General features: G+C 49.1%; 1 protein-coding gene and 1 long non-coding RNA gene across 2 annotated transcripts in view; both read right to left on the bottom strand.

Moving 5' to 3' along the window:
• LOC308579117 overlaps positions 1-22746 on the bottom strand; it is a 522075-nt gene that overhangs the window by 377517 nt on the left and 121812 nt on the right. The window lies entirely within an intron of this gene.
• TTLL11 (tubulin tyrosine ligase like 11) overlaps positions 1-22746 on the bottom strand; it is a 72814-nt gene that overhangs the window by 39962 nt on the left and 10106 nt on the right. The window contains exons 2-3 of the mRNA XM_081179735.1: positions 8699-8795; positions 6054-6187 (exon numbers count right to left, since the gene is read on the bottom strand). Of these exons, the coding sequence (XP_081035861.1) occupies positions 6054-6187; positions 8699-8795 (231 nt within the window). The remainder of the gene's footprint in view (positions 1-6053; positions 6188-8698; positions 8796-22746) is intronic.

Below are 22746 nucleotides of genomic sequence, written 5' to 3'. Positions count from 1 at the left end.
TACATAGTTTAGGTAGTTCTGTCCCTATAATTCCCAAAGGGAATTGATTCCTGATCCCTTTCTGACCCGCATTTATTTATTTATTTGTATTATTGCACTTGCGTAAAGCTGAACATGCACAAGTTAAATGTAATAAAATAAATACAGTCATACCTCAGGTTAAATGTGCTTCAGTTTGAGCATTTTCAAGTTACACTCCGCGGCGACCCGGAAGTAACGGAGTGCGTTACTTCCTGGTTTCGCCGCTCACTCATGCGCAGATGCTCAAAATGACGTCACACGCATGTGCGGAAGCAGCAAAATGCGACCTGTGTACGTGCAGTCGTGTCTTACGTTCTACTCAGGATGCGAACGGGGCTCCGGAACAGATCCCGTTCACATCCAAAGGTACCACTGTAAGTAAGTAAATAAGTAAGTAAGTAAATAGATAAATAAATAAATAAATTTTTACCCTGCCCTCCCCGGCTAAAACTGGGCTCAGAGCGGCTAACATCAAATGTATAACACATTAACATAAAATCAGTCAATCAATTAAAATACATCCTAAAATCAGATCAGGATCAGAATACATAATGTGCATAAATTGCAGGCTTGCTCTGTCTGTCTCTCTCTCTCTGTGTTGTATTAAAATCATACAGATAATTACAATAAAAATAGCATGGCACCAGCCTTTTGGGGCTTGTGCAGTGTTAAGGGGGGGTAGTACCTTTGGTGGGGAACACGTCATGTTCCTTCTGGGCCGTTTGTCCCCCTTCGGTCCCCACCCTGCTCTCAGCTCTCACCTGTGGCTCCTAGAAGCTGTGACAGCGGACACACCCCAGGAATGGCTTCAACTGGCCGGCTAATCCAGGTGAGAGTAGCCAAGGGGCAGATGGAGCTTGTCAACCTGGGAAGGTAGCCCATCTAGGAGACAGAAAACTCTGATCCCAAACCTCTGCTGCCTTGTGGGCTCACGAGTAAAGCCTACACAAATCCAGAATAGAGTCCCTAAGATGGTTGGATGGCGTCTTGTACGCCTCCTTCCAGCAACTCCTGCAGCCAAGCTTGTGCCAAACATCTTGTTCTGCTTATCTTTGGACCACATCAGCAAGGCCAAGGGGGTGGCCTTGTCGTATGGACAGCCCAGCCTGGACCTACACACACACACTGCCCAGCCCTACTGCCCGGGGAGGGTAACACAGAGGTTTGTCTTCACCCCCAGAGGGGCACTCCATTGTCTCTCAAAACAGACAGATGCCAGCAAACAGCCCTTTCACTGAAAGCATTCAGCCCCCTAAAGCCTGTTAGAACAAGGAGGACAGCAAGTAGGGAGCCAGTCTGGTTTCTCTAGGGAGGGAGTCCCAAAGCCTGGGAGCAGCCACCACTGGGAAGGCCCCCTCCTTCGTTTCTATAAAGCATGCCTGTGACCTGTAGCTCCCAAACCTTTCTCAGGCCCCCACCCACTTGGTTCCAGGAACTCGTCCCTAGGGCCTGCTGCCCTACTCTTTAGAAAGCATTATTCTGAATAGCAGTTTGCACGACCCACTAGGGAAGATAATAACACTATAAAATTCAAACAATCAATTGCACTTTTATTCAAAATCCAATTAAAACTATCAGGTTTGATTAAGTCAATGAAACTGATGAACTGGGTCCAGTGATACCAGCTTTGTTGCTTAGTCTTGCGTACCACCTTTAGAAACTTATTTCACTGTTCAGTAAATTCTGAATGCAACAGATGGGTTTTGATGAAGTGATACCGTTTTCCCAATGTCTGGTTTAAAGTCACTTAGCAGGAGTCTTAAATCGCCCTCTGCCATCCCCTTGCCTCTTAGCACGCACGCACGCACGCTCACACACACACACGTACGTGCAGGTAATCCCACTGCCTCCCAGGAGGCAGTTAACTCCCACCTTGGGAACCACTGAGTGTATATGCTTCAGCCTCTCCCACCTCGTCCCCATTTTACCCTCACAACCACCGTGTGGGGCAGATCATTGTGACGTTAACATACGAGAGTGCTGGAGGTGAAATAGTTAAACAGGTTACCCAATCAGAACCCCGGGGGGTGGAGTCAGAGGGACTATAAAAGCAGCTCTGGGAGGAGTTTGTTGGGAGTTGGGTGGTTGGTTGGAGTGGGAGTGAATTGGGATAGAGTCTGTGGGCAGGTTGAGTTGGTGTAGCAAAATAAGCTGAGTCAGGAACAGTTAGGAGCTAGGAAGACAAGTAAATATCCGAGAGGTGGTTTAGTGAGCGAGAGCAGGTAGTGGAAGTTATAGGTCTGGATAGGCACCCCATGAATGTCATTGACCGATACCGTTGATGAAGTTTATGTTCCAATTCAACCCTGACTGGACTCAGTATTGTACCAGGTAGGGCCTGGGTGGTGGCAGCGAGAAATCAAGTGGTGGCGCAGGGATCAATAGACGGTGAAACGTCCGGGGACCCTGTGTGATCGCCACAGTCACGCAGAGAGACAGTGACATGCCCAAGGTGACCTTCAAGGCAGAGAGCATGGCTTTAAACCCAGGTGTCTCCCAAACCAAGTCAGATACTCTTATCCACTGCATCGCACTGCAACTCATGGGATGCTGGCAACTGTAGGGAACAGCATTTGCTGCCGTTCTTAGAATACTGGGTGCAACTACACATTTCTGCAACGATATCCAGGGGTGTGGAACCTGAGGCTACTTCAGCAGTCACACGGAACATTCCCTAAAGGCACATGAGAACCAGTTTGCATCCAAGGTGTCAATGTGAGTATATAAAGCCCTTAACTTTGGACCAGTTCACCCACGGGACTGCCTTGCCTACTTGACCGCTTCAACTGAGGGAATGGGCCCTGCCACATAATGCCCACAGCACGTCTGTAAAAGCTTGATCATTTGGTGTGGCAGCACTGACACTTTGGAACTCCCTGCCTGTATTCTTTTTGGTGCCAGCTGAAGGCATTCTTATTTAGACGAGCGCAACCCACATTTTAGACAATTCGTATGAGTCTTAACAGGGGCGCGGGTGGCGCTGTGGATAAAACCTCAGCGCCTAGGGCTTGCCGATCGCATGGTCGGCGGTTCGAATCCCCGCGGCGGGGTGAGCTCCCGTCTTTCGATCCTAGCTCCTTCCCACCTAGCAGTTCGAAAGCACCCCTACAGTGCAAGTAGATAAATAGGTACCGTTTTCTAGCGGGAAGGTAAACGGCGTTTCCGTGTGCTGCACTGGTGCTGGCTCGCCAGAGCAGCTTCGTCACGCTGGCCACGTGACCCGGAAGTGTCTCCGGACAGCGCTGGCCCCCAGCCTCTTAAGCGAGATGGGCGTGCAACCCCACAGTCGGTCACGACTGGCCCATACGGGCAGGGGTACCTTTCCCTTTACCTTATGAGTCTTAACCTGCTTGAATCTATTCTACTGCCGTCTAAACTTTCTGTATGTTTTAAATTATGGTTGTAAATATTTTAGTAATAATTGCACTGCTTTATCTTTTTTTGTAAGGGACGCGGGTGGCGCTGTGATCTAAACCACTGAGCCTAGCGCTTGCCGATTAGAAGGTCAGCGGTTCCAATCCCCGCGACAGGGTGAGCTCCCAATTCTCGGTCCCTGCTCCTGCCCACCTAGCAGTTCAAAAGCACGCCAAAGTGCAAGTAGATAAATAGGTACCGCTCCAGCGGGAAGGTAAACGGTGTTTCCGTGCGCTGCTCTGGTTCCCCAGAAGCGGCTTAGTCATGCTGGCCACACAACTTGGAAAAACTGTCTGTGGACAAACGTCGGCCTGTAAAGCGAGATGAGCGCCGCAACCCCAGAGTTGTCCACGACTGGACTTACGGTAACTGTCAGGGGTCCTTTACCTGTACCTTTTAATCTTTTTTGTAAACCTCAAGTTTTTTCTACAATCGAGTGGTCTGTAAATTTTATGAAATAAATAAAATAAAGTAAGAAGAGCCTGCCAGATAAGGCCAAGGACCCATCTACGCCCACTATGGGAAGCCCAGAAGCAGGACCCGAGGGCAAGAGCCCCCACCCCACCCCTTCTCCCCATGATATTTGAGAAAATGGTGCTAACTGGGGGGTGGGGGCCTCTTGGGAATCACCCAGAATCATTATTTTATTAAGGGGTGGGGTGGAAAGTGGGGCGGCACCATCAAACTACCAGCAAAGGATAGTTCCTAGGATATCCCACACCAGGAAGCTTCCAGGCAGTTTCATTACACTGTCTCCGCATTAGTATATAAAGAAGGGGGTGGAGGAATGTGGCGTAAAATGTCATGTTTGGTAACAAAGAAGTACTTTCCCCTCAAACACAGACGGAGGACCATATGCGGCAGTGTTTTATCAGCCATCTGCCTATTTTTCTTCCCCAGAAAGGCAAATCAAAGCCTCTACCAAGCAGGTGTGAGGGGGGTGGGGAGGATATTGTAGAACAGGAGTCAGCAAGCTTTCTCAGCAGGGGGCCAGTCCGCTGTCCCTCAGACCTTGTGGGGGGCCGGACTATATTTTGGAGGGGGGGAGAATAAATGAATTCCTACGCCCCACAAATAACCCAGAGATGCATTTTAAATAAAAGGACACATTCTACTCATTTAAAAGCACATTGATTCCCAGACCATCCGTGGGCTGGATTTAATAATAATAATAATAATAATAATAATAATAATAATAATAATAATAATAATTTATACCCCGCCCCGCCCTCCCTGGCCAGAGCTGGGCTCAAGGCTGCTAACATCAGTAAAATTTAATGGGGGGGGGGGACAACAAAACAATTTAAAATACAGGTTAAAATGCAATTTAAAATGCAGCCTCATTTTAAAAGTAGCCCATGGATCAAAACCGTAAGGCGGGGGGGGGGGGGACATAAGGGTCAGACTGAGTCCAAACCAAAGGCCAGGCGGAACAGCTCTGTCTTGCAGGCCCTGCGGAAAGATATCAAGTCCCGCAGGGTCCTAGTCTCTTGTGACAGAGCATTCCACCAGATCGGGGCCACAGCCGAAAAGGCCCTGGCTCTGGTTGAGGCCAGCCTAACCTCCCTGTGGCCCGGGATCTCCAAGATGTTTTTGTTTGAAGACAATAAGGTCCTCCGTGGGGCATACCAGGAGAGGCGGTCCCATAGGCACGAGGGTCCTAGGCTACATAGGGCTTTAAAGGTCAAAACCAGCACCTTAAACCTGACTCTGTACTCCACCGGGAGCCAGTGCAGTTGGTAAAGCACTGGATGAATGTGATCCCGCAGCAAGGACCCCGTAAGGAGCCTCACCATGGCATTCTGCACCTGCTGGAGTTTCTGAGTCATCTTCAAGGGCAGCCCCGCAAAGAGCGTGTTACAATAATGAATCCTGGAGGTGACTATTGCATGGATCACTGTGGCCAGATCAGGGCGAGAAAGGTAAGAAGGCGATTTAGAAGGCGATTGGGCCAGATCCAGCCCACGTTTCCTTAGGTTGCCTACCCATGTTGTGGAAGCAGTGGTGCTTAGTTGGGGGCTACATCAGTTGGAAAGGCAAGTAAGAGGTTCTCTCCACAATACATTCTGGTTCAGGTGCAGCTGGACAAAGGGCCAGGAGAAGGTGGTACCAGAGCCACCCTTTCCAAGCTGTAAGCCCAGAAAAAAGGGGTCACAGCCACACAATAAATTTAAAGCACCACTTCAATGCACATGGCTTCACCCCGGGGACTGTAGCTGACTAAGGGCGCTGGGAACTGTGGTTCTATGAGAAACAAACCATGGCTGCCAAAATTCTTGGGGGGGGGGAGTCAAAGAACGTACACACTGCTTGATCATAAAATAAAATCTCAGGCTGGCTGGCACAGAAAAGGATAAAACAAGAAAATTGTCAATAAAAATAATTAACAGCAATGATTTAAAACACCTTAAAGAATTAAAATCAGTGATAAACTAAAAACAATAACATCAGCATTCCAAATATCTAGGCAAGCTGGAAAAAAAGGAAGTTTTTAGCAGGCGAACAATGAAGTACAACACCTGCCTGGTATCAAAAGGCAGAGAGTTCCAAACTGGGCAGTGCCATGCTAAAATACCAACTTCTTTCAAATTTCAAAGACCTTAGCGAGGACAGCCCACCTCTGCGAGAAAAATGTGGAACTCCTCTGGCAAGATCCAGGAGCGTGGGTAGAAGTCATACTCGGTGGGGAAGAGCTCCTGCATCGTCCGCATGGCAAGGCTCAAGGGGATCTTCCGGACCGTTTCGGTCATGCCTGAGGAAGAAGGTCAGCTGTGAGCAGGGCCTCAACAACGGGCAAGTCTAGGACAAGGGTGCTCCTCCAAAAGCGCTCCCTGCAGCCAGCATGCCCAGTGGTCAGGCATGAGGGCCGTCGCAGCACACAAGCCTCTGGAGGGCCACAGACTTATTTAATAATAATAATAATAATTTATTTGTACCCCGCCCATCTGGCTGGGTTTCCCCAGCCACTCTGGGCGGCTTCCATAGAAACCAAAAAACACTAAAATATCATACATTAAAAACTTCCCTGAACAGGGCTGCCTTAAGATGTCTTCTGAATGTCAGGTAGTTGTTTATCATTTTGACATCTGATGGGAGGGCGTTCCACAGGGCGGGCGCCACTACCGAGAAGGCCCTCTGCCTGGTTCCCTGTAGCTTTGCTTCTTGCAATGAGGGAACCGCCAGAAGGCCCTCGGAGCTGGACCTCAGTGTCCGGGCTGAACGATGGGGGTGGAGACGCTCCTTCAGGTATCCTGGACCGAGGCCGTTTAGGGCTTTAAAGGTCAACACCAGCACTTTGAATTGTGCTCGGAAACGTACTGGGAGCCAATGTACGTCTTTCAAGACCGGTGTTATGTGGTCTCGGCGGCCATTGTGGTCTCGGTTAGCCCCATTGTTTTAGGAAAGTGGTTTTGTTTTGTTTCTTGAGCACTTTCCTCCTTCTATCTGTACCTGTGTTTTTAATTATGGTTCTCATTCTAGCTGTCTTGTGGCTGGACCTCTCCCGTCTTTGGCCAGAGGCTGACACTGCCCAATACTATCCTGTTTTGTTGCTGCTTGCTTACCCCATGAAGGAGGAAAGCAGGGACCGAACACCTATCCTGCCACAGAGCTTTCTTTCATACGTGAGAAGAGGCAGCCAAGTTGGCTGATCATCGGAGCTAGCAGAGAAAACCAAACTTCAGTGTTTCATTAAGTTTGGCATGGGGGGGGGGGGGGAGCTGCCTTCCTGCCAACTCTATTCCAAGGGAGCAAAGCCTGACAGCTCTTTGCAGAACGCAATAAACAGAAAGAGCTGTGAGCTGTGATGAATCAATATCTTGGGCGCTTAGCTCTTACTTAACCGGATTCAGGTAGAGATTAAAGGAGAAGTAAGGGAGCTTTAAGAAGTTTGATAGACCTAATATTAGGAAAAGGTTGACTAAAACTCACCTCTTCTCTTTAAAAATAATCTATTGGGGGGGGGACCTGTCTCAGCTTTCCTTCTGAGACTGGAAGTGTTGCAGTTCAGTTCAGTGGCGATGGTCATTGTTTTGTTCTGTTCTGTTCTTGCTTTTACTACATGTTTTGTGTTTCTGTCTCAAGGCGGTGTACGTGGTTTTTCCCCTTTCTCATTTAATCCTCACAACAACCTTGTGAGTTAGGTTGGGCTGAGAGAGGCAGTGACTGGCCTCTCCAAGGCCACACCAGGTGAGCTTCACAGCCAAGTGGGGATTTGAACCCTGATCTGTCCCAGGTCCAACTCTGGCACTTTAACCAATACACCAAAACTGGCTAGGAAATCACACAAACACCCCCTCCCCAATGTCTGACACCCTGAGGGGCACCAGCAGCCAGGGGAGACCAGTGTGGGCCACTTCCGGCATGAGAGCCCAACTCAGGCCTACCACAGCATTTTGGGCAATGAGTGAAAATTTTACCACTGACCAACCAGCAGGCTAGCCTCTGCACCCATGCTCCCCTCCCTATGCTCCATCTTATCCCAGCAAGCAAGAGACATTGCTCAGGGACACATTCTCATTCAGATCAGGGTCCGTGCAGATCAGGGTCCGTGGCAGGGGCAGCCAGGGGAGAAGGGGGTACAGCCTGGGGAGGAATCCCAGGCCTGAGGTTATGCACCCCTGGACAAGAGGCGGTAAACGCCACCCATGTGCCAGGAGCTAAATCGTGCATGAAAAGGACAAGTTTTCACAGGCTGGTATTCAGTGTTGGTTTTATACATGGCCAGGAATCTGGCAGAACAGTTCCAATTACAGTCATACCTCGGGCTACAGACGCTTCAGGTTGCGTTTTTTCGGGTTGTGGACCGCCGAAACCCGGAAGTACTGGAATGGGTTACTTCCAGGTTTCGGCGGTCCCGCATGCGCAGAAGCGCTAAATCGTGCTTTGCACACAAGCGCCAAATTACAACCCATGTGTGCGCAGAAGCGCTGCTGTGGGTTGCAGATGCTGCAGGTTGTGAACGTCTATCCCGCACAGATCACGTTCACAACCCGAGCGTCCACTGTACACATAAAACGGTTTGGTCTTTTTAAGGGAGAAGAGGGTCTATTGAAGAAGCGTTAGGTGAATGGAGGAAAAACGAAGTGCGGATCTAATTAATGGAGTTGGTTTTGGTCCTAGGAGCTCCATCTCCCATGAGACAACCTTCAGGTACCTGAAGAGGGCTTGTCTGTCTGCGAAGACAGAAAACACCACAAAGGGCTCCCCCTCTTCCCTTGTACAACTGCTTCTTTTAAATGAGTGACGCAAATAAATCTATTACCTGGAAATTTGTTGACTTGGCCCGAGTAGATGGCATTATCGTGAAACGAGACACCGTGCCAGTAGATGTCACAGGGAACGCGGCGGCCAAAAGGAAACTGCAGCAAAGTAGAAGAGGAAGAGATAAGGTACATACAACTTTGAAGCGAATGCTATACATAAATTAGAAACAATTTAGGTATGCAATTCTATTGCCTACATTTACATGGGAGGAAGCCCCATTGGACACAGGATTTACTTCTGAGCAGACAGTTACCAGGACTGGTGGGCACATCACCCCTTCTCTGTGATCCGGGAGACGCTTTTGTCCTCCGACTCCTGCGCCTGTTTCCTCAAAAGGAAACAACACTGTGCTCAGTTCTCATGGAACAGGGGCGCAGGGTGGAAGATATGCACATTTGCCCAATTTACAGGGTTTCGGAATTCAGCTTTTCTCCTTGCAGGGTTGAAATTTGGTGCATTGGCGGTCATTTATTTATTTTTTAATCATGGGCTGGAGGAAACCTGCAGTAACTGTGCTGACGAGCGCATGGAAAGCCAACGTGGTCACTGGACCACACAGTTCCGATCCTCCCTGACTGTTGGCCATGTTGGCTTGGGGAGGGGTGGCTGGGGCTAGAATCCAACAACACGTTGGCTGTTCCTGGGCAGATTTTGCAAACCTGGTGCAATCCAAAACACCTGGAAGGCACCCATATGGAGAAGGCTGTACTAGGGAGGCCCACATTCAAAAACCCTGCCGCCGCCCCAGCCATAAGCTCACCAAGTGATGTTGGGCCAACCCCACAGGGCCGTTGTGAGGACACAGAACATAAGAAGAACCCTGCTGGATGAGGCCAATGGCCCATGTAGTCCAGCATCCTGTCCGCACAGTGGCCAACCAGAGCTTCACTGGATGCCCCCCAAATTCTGATATTATGTATATCCAATGAAGCGGAGTGCTTGAAGATGGAATAAAGGTAAAGGTAAAGGGACCCCTGACCATTAGGTCCAGTCGTGGCCGACTCTGGGGTTGTGGTGCTCATCTCGCTTTACTGGCCGAGGGAGCCAGCATACAGCTTCCGGGCCAGCAAGACTAAGCAGCTTCTGGCGAACCAGAGCAGCACACGGAAACGCCGTTTACCTTCCCGCCGGAGCGGTACCTATTTATCTACTTGCACTGTGTGCTTTTGAACTGCTAGGTAGGCAGGAGCTGGGACAGAGCAACGGGAGCTCACCCCATCGTGGGGATTCAAACCGCCGACCTTCCGATCGGCAAGTCCTAGGCTCTGTGGTTTAACCCACAGCGCCACCCGCGTCCCTTGAAGATGGAATAGACCAAAATAAATTATTGCAGAAAGACATGCACAGAAACATACAATTTAAGGAACAAAAGTTAACCGCTCACCATCAGAGCAATGGCATTTCAGCTTCTCTGCTCTATTACAGAAACACCCTAGAACCCCAACCAGGTTTTAGAAGAGGAAACCCAACCTCTTGTTGCCCCGGTTCGCTGGCTTGGCAATCAATGAATCAATCTTTATTACGGTCCATAGACCCAACAAATCATTACAAAGTAATACACAATTCATACAGCCTACCTCCAGGTTAAACAAGCATTTTGTTTAGAATATAGGGATCATTTGTTCTTGCAACCACCGATAAAAACTTTGCCACTGCTAATGTTCTAGCATTTGTCTGGTCTTCCAGTAGGAACCTGACATAGTGAGTCTCTGAATTTCCCGGGAAAGGTACCAGCAAGGGTATTATCAGTTCAGCCCTGGCTTGCTCATATTTTGCCCAATGCAACAAAATATTTTTTATGGAATCGATGTCTTGAGCACATGAGCAAAGTCTGTCCTGGTAGGGAACTCCTCTCAACCTGCCATCCAACACTGCAGAAGGAAAGACATTTAGTCTGGCTTTGGTGAAAAGCCTTCGATAGTTTGGTACTGTCAGGTTTTTAATGTAAGATGTTAACTTAAAGACATACCCATATTGTACTCCTACTGCCAGCAGACTACAGACTGCGTGTGATCAAGATCGCAAGTCACTGTGTGCATTATCCCATAATCTTTGCTTTAACATCTTTTGGGCGCCTTCGTAACTCAGGTAATACAGTTGGGGGGGAGACAGACCAAAGGAGGTGGCTTTTTTAGCCATGGTTTTCTGCCATTTGCTGACAAATTCCTCATTGGTCAGGTGTTGGTACAAACCCTTCTCTAGATTAAACACTGAAATCCTGAGCCAATGTTTTAGGGCAGCCCACCACGCTTTAGTTGAAATTGAGCATTCACCAACTTCTAACAGAAGTACGGAGTTGGGGACGCAGTTGGGTACCTGCAGCAGAGATCGTAGAAATTTTGCCTGAAAGCCATCTCACCGGTGCAACTACTTAATCCTGGGGGACCGTTAAGCTGATGCAAGCTTGCTGCCCTCCAGTTCACCCCCTCCCACCTGCTTCAAATCATGCGTCCACCCCCCCCCCCCGGGACAAACAAGCCTGTGCCCCCAAGACTGACTGGAACACTCAGAGGAGTATTGCAACAGACGCCAGACTTATGATGCAACGGTTTCCCCAGGGTGAATGCAGAGGCCATTTCCAGGCCTCCTCTGAGGAGGCGGCAGCACAGAGCACCTTCATTCCCACTGCCACCCCTTTTTGCAAAAAAACATGTTCACCACTGGAGCAACAACATTTTAAAACACCCCCTGGCTGTTTACGGTTAACCCAGCCCCCTTACTATGGAAGTTTTGTGGGCAAAGGTGGGAGGTTGCAGGAAGGGGAGGATCTCCAGATTATTTCCAAGAATGCCTTTTTAAAAAGCCTTACCGTATTTTTGCCCTATAGGACGCACTTTTTCCCCTCCAAAAATGAAGGGGAAATGTGTGTGCGTCCTATGGGGCGAATGCAGGCTTTCGCTGAAGCCTGGAGAGCGAGAGGGGTCGGTGCACACCGACCCCTCTCGCTCTCCAGGCTTTGCAGACCTCTCCGCAAGCCTTGCAAGCCTTGCGGGATGTCCCGCGGGCTCGCAAGGCTTGCGGGCAGCAGCCTGCAGCCCACAAGCTCGGGGGATAGCAGGGAGGCGGAGCGCCACCACCCCGCTATTCCCCGACCTGGTCTGGAGGCTGGCGGGGGGAGAAGCAAGCTTGCTTCTCCCGCCTGCCAGCCCCACAAGCTCGGGGGTAACAGGGAGGCGGAGCGCCGCCAACCCACTATTCCCCGACCTGATCTGGAGGCTGGCGGGGGGGGGGGGAGAAGCAAGCTTGCTTCTCCCCATCACCAGCCCCACAAGCTCGGGGGACAGTGGGGCAAGCCGCTGCTCCACGGAGGCTAGAGAGGCTGTCCCTGAAGGCAGAAGAGGGAGACGGAGCGCTCCGTCTCCCTCTTCTAGCTTGGGGATGGCTGCGCAAACCTGGGGGGGAAATAAAAACTTTTTCCTTGATTTCCCCCCAAAAACACTAGGTGCGTCCTATGGGCCGGTGCGTCCTATAGGGCGAAAAATACGGTAGTTCTGAAGGCAACTTGCTTTGGGAAAGGAGGGGGGGGTGTCTGAAATTAATTAGCATGCTAATTGGGGGAATTCTTTCTTCCTCTGCTGCTTCACGGAGCAAGTATGACACCCACAACAGTCAACGAGAGAGGAAGGAGGACCCCTGGTTCGTTTCGTTATTGATTTACTCAGGAAGAGGAAAGGTTGGGGAGAGTGAGGCAAAAAATGTGTAATTCTCAGGAAAACAACCAAGGGATGGAATCCCACCTTTTCTGTGCCCTCTTCAAATGCGCAAGGAATACAGATCTGGAGGCAGGCATCCGGTAGCTCTCCCACACCCATGGAATCTTCGTTTTTTAAGTACTGTATTTTTTGCTCTATAAGACTCACTTTTTCCCTCCTAAAAAGTAAGAGGAAATGTGTGTGCGTCTTATGGAGCGAATACAGGCTGTGCAGCTATCCCAGAAGCCAGAACAGCAAGAGGGATCGCTGCTTTCGCTGCGCAGTAATCCCCCTTGTTGTTCTGGCTTCTGAAATTCAGAATATTTTTTTCTTGTTTTCCTCCTCCAAAAACTAGGTGCGTCTTATAGTCTGGTGCTTCTTATAGAGCAAAAAATACGGTAACTAATATTTAAATCAATGCCAATTTCAAAATACCAATGAAGAAAAAATATGTTGGCAGGGCACCTCTCATTTACAGCATTTGTCAAAGCGTTTCACACCGACAGTTTGGTAAGGATTTAAGAGCAGGGGTTGTCTTTTTAGGTTAGCAGGGGGCAGGAAATGTTATTCCAGACTGGGAGAGACGAGGGAGGCAATGTGATACACACATGACAGATAAAAGTAGGCAGCCTAAAGGCCCATCTACTCCAATAACCCATTTCCCATGCTGGTCAACCAGAAGCCCAGAGGCAGGATAGGGGCCCAACAGCATATCTCCTACCAAGCAGCTGGTACTCAAAAGGTAGACTGCCTCTGAACAGGAGGTTTCATCGAACCCTACTCTCCTTTTCTAATGAATTGCTGAGGGCCTTCTGGCAGTTCCCTCACTGCGAGAAGCCAAGTTACAGGGAACCAGGCAGAGGGCCTTCTCGGTGGTGGCGCCCTCCCTGTGGAACGTCCTCCCACCAGATGTCCAAGAGAACAACAACTACCAGACTTCTAGAAGACATCTGAAGGCAGCCCTGTTTAGGGATGCTTTTAATGTTTGATGTATTACGGTATTTTAATATTTTGTTGGAAGCTGGCCAGAGTGGCTGGGGAAGCACAGCCAGATGGGCGGGGTATAAATAAATTATTATTATTATTATTATTATTATTATTATTATTATTATTATTATTATTATACTTCCAAAGTCATCGAAAAGCCAAACTTCACATTACGTCTACACAGATGAACTTACCAATAAAAGGGGGGGGGTTGAAAGAGGAACCTTTTTCCACCTGTGGTGACACTGCCCACAGGTATTCAGATTTTGGACAGTGGTTTGTCAAGAAGTGACCAAAATACACAAAACAAGCTATTTCAACTTCACCACAGCTTTGATTACTAAATCTATAGACCTATCGACTGAAAGGTTTCAGCTCCTGGGAACTCTCGACAGGGATGCTAGCAGCTGCCAGAACCTCAGTTGCCCCCAAATGGAAAACTTTACAGGACTTGTGACTTTTGCTTTGCTATAAAAACCAAAACCTCATAAATTATGTGTTGCCAAAGGCTTGTGGGTCCTTGAAAAATTCTGTGCTCTTTGGTGGGATTTTATCTCACATACGACAAATAGAGGCAACACAGAACTGCCCTTCCCCCAGTATGGCATGAAATTCGTCTTTCCCAATCATAAAACTGTAGAGTTGGAAGGGATCCATAGGGTGATCTACTCCAACCCCTTGTACTCTCTCTCTTCCAACCTAACATTAAGTCTCCCCCAGATATATAGTGTGGTGTTGTTGTTTTGTACTTCTGTTATTTTTGTCGCCTCAGTTTAATTTACGTCAATAAAATCTTTTTTATTTTTAAGAAACCTTGATTAAGACCAGCAATGCAGCTTCCTTGAGGAAAAAACTGTTGAGCTGAAAATGTGATTCAGATCAGGATGACAGTGCCAGGACTGGGGCAGGGAAGGGCAGGGGAATTAGACCATGGGTAGGCAAACTAAGGCCTGGGAGCCGGAGCCGGCCCAATCGCCTTCTCAACCCGGCCTGTGCAAAGTCAGGGAATCAGCGTGTTTTTACATGAGTAGAATGTGCCCTTTTATTTAAAATGCATCTCTGGGTTATTTGTGGGGCATAGGAATTCGTTCATTTTCCCCCTTCAAAATATAGTCCGGCCCCCTACATGGTCTGAGGGACAGTGGACCGGCCCCCTGCTGAAAAAGTTTCCTGACCCCTGAGTTAGACCGTTACTTTTGCACCATTTCCCCCACAGCCACAATTTCTTCCCTGACCCATAATGAGAGCACATTATTGGTTAATTGTCCAGGGCTGAAGGAAAGGCACTCTGCACATGCCAGGAGGTAGGCTTCTTCTCTGTTTTAATCCATTTTTTTTGCAGGGCTCAAAGCAATGACAATCACCCTGGTAGACGTATAACAAAATTAAAAAGAAAAGCAGCAAGATTCAAGAAAACTGGGTGAAAAAACGCTGAAGAGGAAGAGTTTCTGCAGCAACATCTGAACCCCAAGGAAAGGGGGATGTTTTCATACTTCTGACGAAAGGTTGCAGAGCTTCAGGGGCAGCTGACAAAGAGGCCCTGCTTCCAGGTGCTTTTGTTCTGGTGTGTAGCAACCGCCAGCTGAATTTGCTGTTGCACTGTGCCAGCATTCTGGGAAAAGGCACAGGAATAAGGTTTTCTTCCAGCTCCTGCTCAAAGGCTGCCTTTGCAGAGGGAAAATGTTAAGCGGTCGTCCAGGACCCTCAACAATTGTCAAATGTTCTGGGGGGAAGGAGGTGGAGGAGGTTGGGAGCCCCTGCAGGAGTACATGCAAAGAGAGCCCCCAACAAGCCCCACCCTGCCATGCATACACCACAAACACACGTGTGCATAAAACAGAGCTCACCAGCAGGTTGGTGAAGACTATCATAAAGGAAGAGAGCCAGGTGTTAGTCGGACAACTGGGAGACCCGAGTTTGAATCCCCCACTTGGCTATGAAGCTGACTGGGTGTGGCCTTGAGCCGAAGAAGGGTGTTATGGGGATTAAATGAAGGGGGGGGGGACCATATATGCCACCTTGAGGTCCTTGAGTGAAAAGGTAGGATAGAAATACAATACAGTCACACCTCGGGTTAAATGTGCTTCAGGTTGAGCATTTTCAGGTTACGCTCCGCGACAACCAGGAAGTGACAGAGCACATTACTTCCGGGTTTTGCCACTCGCGCAGACGCTCAAAATGACGCCACGCGCATGCGGGGAAGCGGCGAATCGCAACCCGCGCACGCACAGACACGGGTTGCGTTCGCTTCAGGATGCGAGCGGGGCTTCGGAATGGATCCAGTTCGCATCCAGAGGTACCACTGTAAATAAACAAGGAAGATAAAGCTAGCTCCTCCGCAAGCAGCTTTTTGTTACGGGAACTTTTGCTCTCAGCCACGTCTTTTTTTCTTTTCTTTTTTTTTTTGCAAGCCCTGGCTGCAGCGCGGCCCGATTCTCCACCGCACCTGTACAGCCCGTAAGCTAATAGCAGCACATTTCACGCATGGGTCCCTGGGGGGGAAAGGGTGTCGTGGAGGTGAGAGCGAAAGGCAAAAACACGTGAAACAGATCTCCTATTTTCCAGAGAAGGTGAGGAACAAACAGGAAAGGAAGGCAGAGGGGGAGGGGGGGACAGCCAGCCGCACACCAGGAAATCAGGGAGTTATGGGACCTGACTGTTTGCATAGCTGCCGCAGCTGTGTTGGTGAAACAATGCCGCTGTAACCATGGCAACAGCAACCCAGAAAGGAAGCCCAGCCGTCAGCTGTTCCGCCTGTCTTCCAAGACCCCCGCCCTGGGCTCTTCGAAATGCCTCACAGGGCCCCACCCACTTGCCTGTTTACCTACCCTCACCCCCCCCCCCAGAATAATTATATGCCACCTGTTTATCCAAGGAGTTCAAGGTGATCTATATGGCCTTCCCTGCTCCTCATTTTATCTCACAGCAACTCTGGCAGGTTGGTTAGGCTGAGAGAGGCCCAAGGTCACACACCCCATGAGGTTCGTGCCGAGTACAGATTTGAACCCTGCTCTCCAACATCCTCTGCCACTTCCACCTCGCCCCTCGCTGCCACCTTACGACCAGAGAGCCATTCACAGAACCCACCTCCTCTTCACCTCCCCTCCCGCAAACCCACCTTCCCCCTTAAAGCTTTTGCACAAGACCCCAACCAGGTGAAACTCTCAGCCCAAGCACAATGGGACCACAAGCAGCCATGCTCAGCCGCTGTGGCCTTGGCAAAACAAAACCCAGACAGGTCCCTGCCCCAAGGAGACTTCAGTTACTATCACCATTCTCGCTGCCACCACTGTGGTATATTGCAACTGGTATGCAGCTTTTCAAAACCAAAAAGCAGAAGAGACAACATTGCAGATGTGTGGAATCACTTCTTAAGAACACAAGAACGGCCCCTGACCCATCTAGTCCAGCAGAGTTGTCAGCTGACGCATATGAGCTGCAGCCAGAATGGTCAGCGGTCAAGGCTATTTGGAAGTCTTGTCCAAAGCATATGGAGAGCACCCGGTTGGGGAAAATGGATGCAGACAAACATGCACATCCCTAACCAACCTAAAAATGGTGTCCAGGCCCAAGCAGGATGTTGCAAAATTGCAATTTTTGATAGCCTTGGCTCCAGACCAGGACAAAGTCTGCCTTGCATCTCATAAGAAAGTCAAGGGCTCCCCCTTCAGGCCAAAAAACTCAGCATCATTAAATCCCCACGCTCCCTGCTCCAGATACAACAGAACAGGACCCTAATGGGCAAAGCATTTTCTGCTTTCTGGGCTAATTATGCTAATTCCTTGATATTATGCAAATAACATGGCAGATGAAGGTGTCATCTTGTTCCAAAAGGGATTTGTTCAGCAGACTTTTCAGAAGTGTTATCCGTTCTGATTAACACCGGCATACATAATTCCCGGTGAGACTTCTGTTTCCACCTCTGCAAATGACTTCAGCAAGTCAGTATGCAAACACACCGATCTCGTTAGCACAAAATCCAATTTTAACTGACCTTGTTCTTACTGCTATGTCTCCCCACCGACACTCACTGTAAAGTTGCAAGAATGGCTTCAGGCATTTTTTAGGAAGCATATAAAAAAGAATCTTGCTGGCCAAATATTAATATCAGAAACTGAAGGGAAATGTTTGGTGAAAACAGCATCCCAAAACCTGATCCCACCCTTACCCCACAAATTCCACAGCAGTACGTGAATAATACTACTTGTAGAGCATCCATTTACAACAAGTTCGAGCTGAGCTGAGGATCAGGGCCACTTCAAGTTGTCAGAACAGGATTTGTGTGGAGAGGAATACATGGCTTTTCTATAGAATCATAGAATCATAGAATCATAGAGTTGGAAGAGACCACAAGGGCCATCGAGTCCAACCCCCTGCCAAGCAGGAAACACCATCAGAGCACTCCTGACATATGGTTGTCAAGCCTCTGCTTAAAGACCTCCAAAGTAGGAGACTCCACCACACTCCTTGGCAGCCAATTCCACTGTCAAACAGCTCTTACTGTCAGGAAGTTCTTCCTAATGTTGAGGTGGAATCTTCTTTCTTGTAGTTTGGATCCATTGCTCCGTGTCCGCTTCTCTGGAGCAGCAGAAAACAACCTTTCTCCCTCCTCTAGGTGACATTCTTTTATATATTTGAACATGGCTATCATATCACCCCTTAACCTCCTCTTCTCCAGGCTAAACATGCCCAGCTATAAAAGTGGGGCAGGGGCTTTTCCTGAAATGATTGATAGATAGACAGACAGACAGACAGACAGACAGACAGACAGACTGCTGCCCCAAAGGAGGTGAAAGTATTCTGTCTGTAATTTTGTTTTGGGGGTTTTTTAAAAATGCAAATTTGAGTCTGTTCAGGTTAAAGTCTATACCTGCTCTGAGGAATTCAGTACAGTGGACACTCAGGTTGCGAACATGATCCATGCAGGAGGCATGTTCGCAACCCGCAGCATTTGCAACCTGCAGCGCCGCATCTACGCATGTGCGGGTTGCGATTCGCCGCTTCTGCCCATGTGCAAAGAGCGATTTAGCGCTTCTGCACATGGATGACCACTGAAACCTGGAAGTAACCCGTTCTGGTACTTCCGGGTTTCAGCGGGTCCGTAACCCGAAAAAACGCAACCTGAAGAGTCTGTAACCCGAGGTATGACTGTATTAGGCGCCAGAATTCTTTTAACCCCCAAGCAGCAATGGCAATCCACTAGAGGCACCTAAAAACTGCCACAAAGACTTTGTCCCTGCAACAATAGTGAATTGCCGCAAGTCATCTAGTCCAGCCCCCTGCAAGGCAATAATTTCCTAGGGGCTCCTCTTATGATTTTGTTAAAAAATAACTGGCTTTTCAATGCACAAACAGAGCCTCTTGGGCTTGCAGATCAGAAGGTCGGCAGTTCGAATCCCTGCGACGGGGTGAGCTCCCATTGCTCGGTCCCAGCTCCTGCCAACCTAGCAGTTCAAAAGCACATCAAAGTGCAAGTAGATAAATAGGTACCGCTCCGGCGGGAAGGTAAACGGTGTTTCTGTGCACTGCTCTGGTTCGCCAGAAGTGCTTAGACATGCTGGCCACATGACCCGGAAGCTGTACGCCGGCTCCCTCGGCCAATAAAGCGAGATGAGCGCTGCAACCCCAGAGTCGGTCACGACTGGACCTAATGGTCAGGGGTCCCTTTACCTTTATGCATTAGACAGTGTTTTGGATCTGCCCTGAATGAAGAATGGCTGAGTTCAGTTATCCAGAAGTGGTACTGGCACCGATGGTGGGACTGAACAGATGAAGGATAAGTCTACCAGCAGCTACTACTCACAAAGCCTGTCTGTTGGAGATGGAGGGCATCTGGAAGCCATAAGCAGGGGCAGGCGGGGTGCCTGCTGTTGTGCTCATGCCCTGTTTGTGGAATTCCCAGTGAGCGACCTAGTTGGCCTCTCCCAGAACAGGATGCTGGAGGGGCCAAATAGGTCACTGGCCTCATCCATCCCGCAGGGCCTGTAAGACAGAGCTATTCCACCTGGCTTTCAATTGGAACTTAGCCTGATCTTTTATTTCCCTTCTCTTCCCTCCCCTTTTTATGAAGATTACCCGCTCTGGGATCCCACAGCTAATTCTCCCCTGGTCTCCTCGCTGGCCCAAACAGGACTAATTTAGCCAGCTAGCCCTGGTGATCATCTAATGCAGTGTTTCCCAACCGGTGTTCCGCGGCACACTAGTGTGCCGTGAGAAGTTGGCTGGTGTGCCGTGGGAGGGAGGCGGACGAGTCGGGCGGTGAGAGGCGGCGGCGGCGAGGATCCGCGTCGAGCCGGGGGCGGCTCCGCGGTGGTGGTGCCGAGGTTTCTCTCTCCATTCTCCCCTCACACACACACAGGATCAGCTGACAGGACCCAGCCAATGGGGCGGCGGCGGGGCAGCGCGTGCAAAAGGGAGGAGCGCGAGACAGCGGACGAGGAGGAGGCCGGCATGTCCGGGCAGCAGCAGCAACAACAGCAGCAGCAACTCCCGGCGACGGCTCCTCAAGCCCCGGGCAACCCTACTCCCTCACCGGCCTCGGCCGCCCTCCTGCTCCACCCGCCGCCACCTCCCCCGCCGCCGCCGGCCACCTCGGCCCCGCCGCCACCCCCTCCTCCGCCCGCTATCGCCGCCACCACCACAACAGCCGCCGCCGCCTCAGCTGCCGCCGTCCCTCAGTCCCTCGCTTTGCTGCCTCCTCCCCCCCCACCCCCAAAGCTTGGAGGTTCCCCGGCAAGGGGGAGGGGGAAAAATTGAAAACTTTCACTTTCGTGCGTCCCTCCCGGCGTGACGCTGCGCGCTGACGTCACGGGGCTGTAATGGTGGTGTGCCGCGAGATTTTTTTCCTCAAACAAGTGTGCCTTTGCCCAAAAAAGGTTGGGAAACACTGATCTAATGTTTACTGGATGGATTTCCCCCCTAAATTGACTTTTGAATTCTGAATTTATTGTTATTCACATTTTTATGCTGTTTTTGGTTGCATCAATTCGGTGTTTTAAATTTGTTGTTAGCTGCCCTGAGCCTGGTTTTCTGAACCGGGAAGGGCGGGGTATAAATAAAAAATTATTTATTATTTATTTATCCAGCAGCATTTGTCGTATGTTCTAAAATTCTAAAGAGGGTAGGAGATTATAGCCTCATACAAAAAGATGCTTTTACCAGGGTTCTCACCCTATTAATGAAATTTTAGTAGGTTATGTTGAATTAATCCTCATAAATGACTGAAAACAGTAATTCTGAAGAAAAAGGTACGCTTCCCTCATTTTTAGATGGTTCATGATTTTACAAAAGGTGTTACCTCCTGTGTGTGTGAACTCGTGAAAAGAGAGACAGAGAGAGGTCCTGTTGCTCCTAATAGAACTTTCATGGCAACTGGTAGCTATTGCTCAAAGGATCGTAGAATTGTAGAGTTGGAAGGGACCCAGGGGTCATCTAGTCCAACCCCCTTCAACCACAGATAAAGAAACCCTGGCAGATGGCTGTCCAAACTCATGATGTGTTCCAGCAGATATTTTGGCACCTGTGTGCCCCCTTCACACTGAGGAGATTTCACCGCTCCCATATCCAAGAATCTGCTGATGTTCTCTGCTGATTCTCGAGAGAGGAGGGGCGGTTTCTGCTCTCTACATATTTCGCTCCAGCCTCACATCAAAGGAGAGAGAGAGACTGAGTGTTAGAGAGAGATCTTGTGTATAGATAAGGTTGCTGCTAAGAGCAGCTGCAGACACTCAGTGCAGTTCAGAATTTTTCGTTTAGACCTCATTTAGCTCTGTATATAGTTGTGTATTATAGTTGTAGTTATAGAATAAAGAAGATATTCTACAGAGCTGCTCTCCGAATTGTTTATGCTCTGCTATACTCTGCTGTGCGAAGACTGTCTTCTTGTGGAAGTGAATCCGGTGCTCACAACTCTAAGCTGTGAGTCCACAGCACTTTGACCTGTTCCTGTGTAGAAGGTGGTCTCTGGAAGTGCTACCCAGCTCGCCTAGCCCAGTCGGGGCTGAAGTGAATGAGTCCAGTCCATGGCACTGGCTCAAGGGCGATGCTGACACACACACACACACACACACACACACACACACACAAACACACACACACACACCATGCAACCTCACTATGGCATTTTCAATGTTTGAACAACACCTAGCACTCAGCAGCAATCATCACCACCACCATCATATTGAATTTCTACAGCACTGGGCATGTGGCAACAATTATAAAAAAGAAAACGGAGTATTTCCACATTTGTAGAACACCAAGCTCTCACCAAGCCCCCAGCCAGCACGGTCAATGGTCAGGGATGACACGAACCTGAAGGACCATGTGGTGTAGTGGTTAGAGCAATGGACTAGGGCATGGGAGACCAGAGTTCAAATCCACACTCAGCCATGAACCATCTGGGTGACCTTGGGCCAGTCTTCCTTCCCCTCTCTCTCTCCTACTAAACCTACCTCTCAGGATTGTTGTGGGAATAAAATAATGAAGGGGAGAACCCATGTACACTACCATGAGCTCCTGGGAGGAAAAGGTACAGTGGTACCTCGCAAGACGAATGCCTCGCAAGACAAAAAACTCGCTAGACGAAAGGTTTTTCCGTTTTCGATTTGCCTCGCAAGACGAAATTTCCCTATGGGCTTGCTTCGCAAGACGAAAACGTCTCGCGGCTTTGTTTCCTTTGTCTAAAAAAAAGACATGTTTTGTTTATAAAGTTAATTTATTTTCCCTTCAATTTTTGAACTGCTCTTTACAGTATGTGTGACTTTAAAGAGCAGTTAATAAACTGTTGTTGTACCAAATTTGGCTTTGTTTCGACTTTTTTTGACCATAGGAACGCATTAATTGATTTTCAATGCATTCCTATGGGATTTCGTGCTTCGCAAGACGAAAAATTCGCTAGACGACAAAAAATGCGGAACGAATTAATTTCGTCTTGCGGGGCACCACTGTAAATGCAATAACTAAATTGACTTGAAATCTTTCCGCAGGGCCTGCAAGAGAGAGCTGTTCCGCCTGGCCTTTGGTTTGGACTCAGTCTGACCCTTATATTTCCCTCCCCTTATGGTCTTGATCCATGGGCTACTATTAAAATGAGGCTGCATTTTAAATTGCATTTAAACCTGTATTTTAAATTGCTTTTTTCTATTATGTTTTTACTGTAATTTTACTAGTGTTAGCCACCCTGAGCCCAGCCCTGGCCGGGGAGGGTGGGGTATTATTAATAACAACAACAACAACAACAACAACAACAACAACAACAACAACAACAACAACAACATTGTAGTCCAGCAGAAGTTGGATGACTACCTGCAAGGGGATTCCTTAGCTGTGATGCCTGCACTGCTGGGGTTGGGCTAGATGACCCCTGAGG

The sequence above is a fragment of the Podarcis bocagei genome (genome assembly GCF_964188305.1).
Source record: "Podarcis bocagei genome assembly, chromosome: Z".
Classification (NCBI taxonomy): Eukaryota; Metazoa; Chordata; class Lepidosauria; order Squamata; family Lacertidae; genus Podarcis; species Podarcis bocagei.
This window is presented reverse-complemented; position numbering and strand designations above follow the sequence as displayed.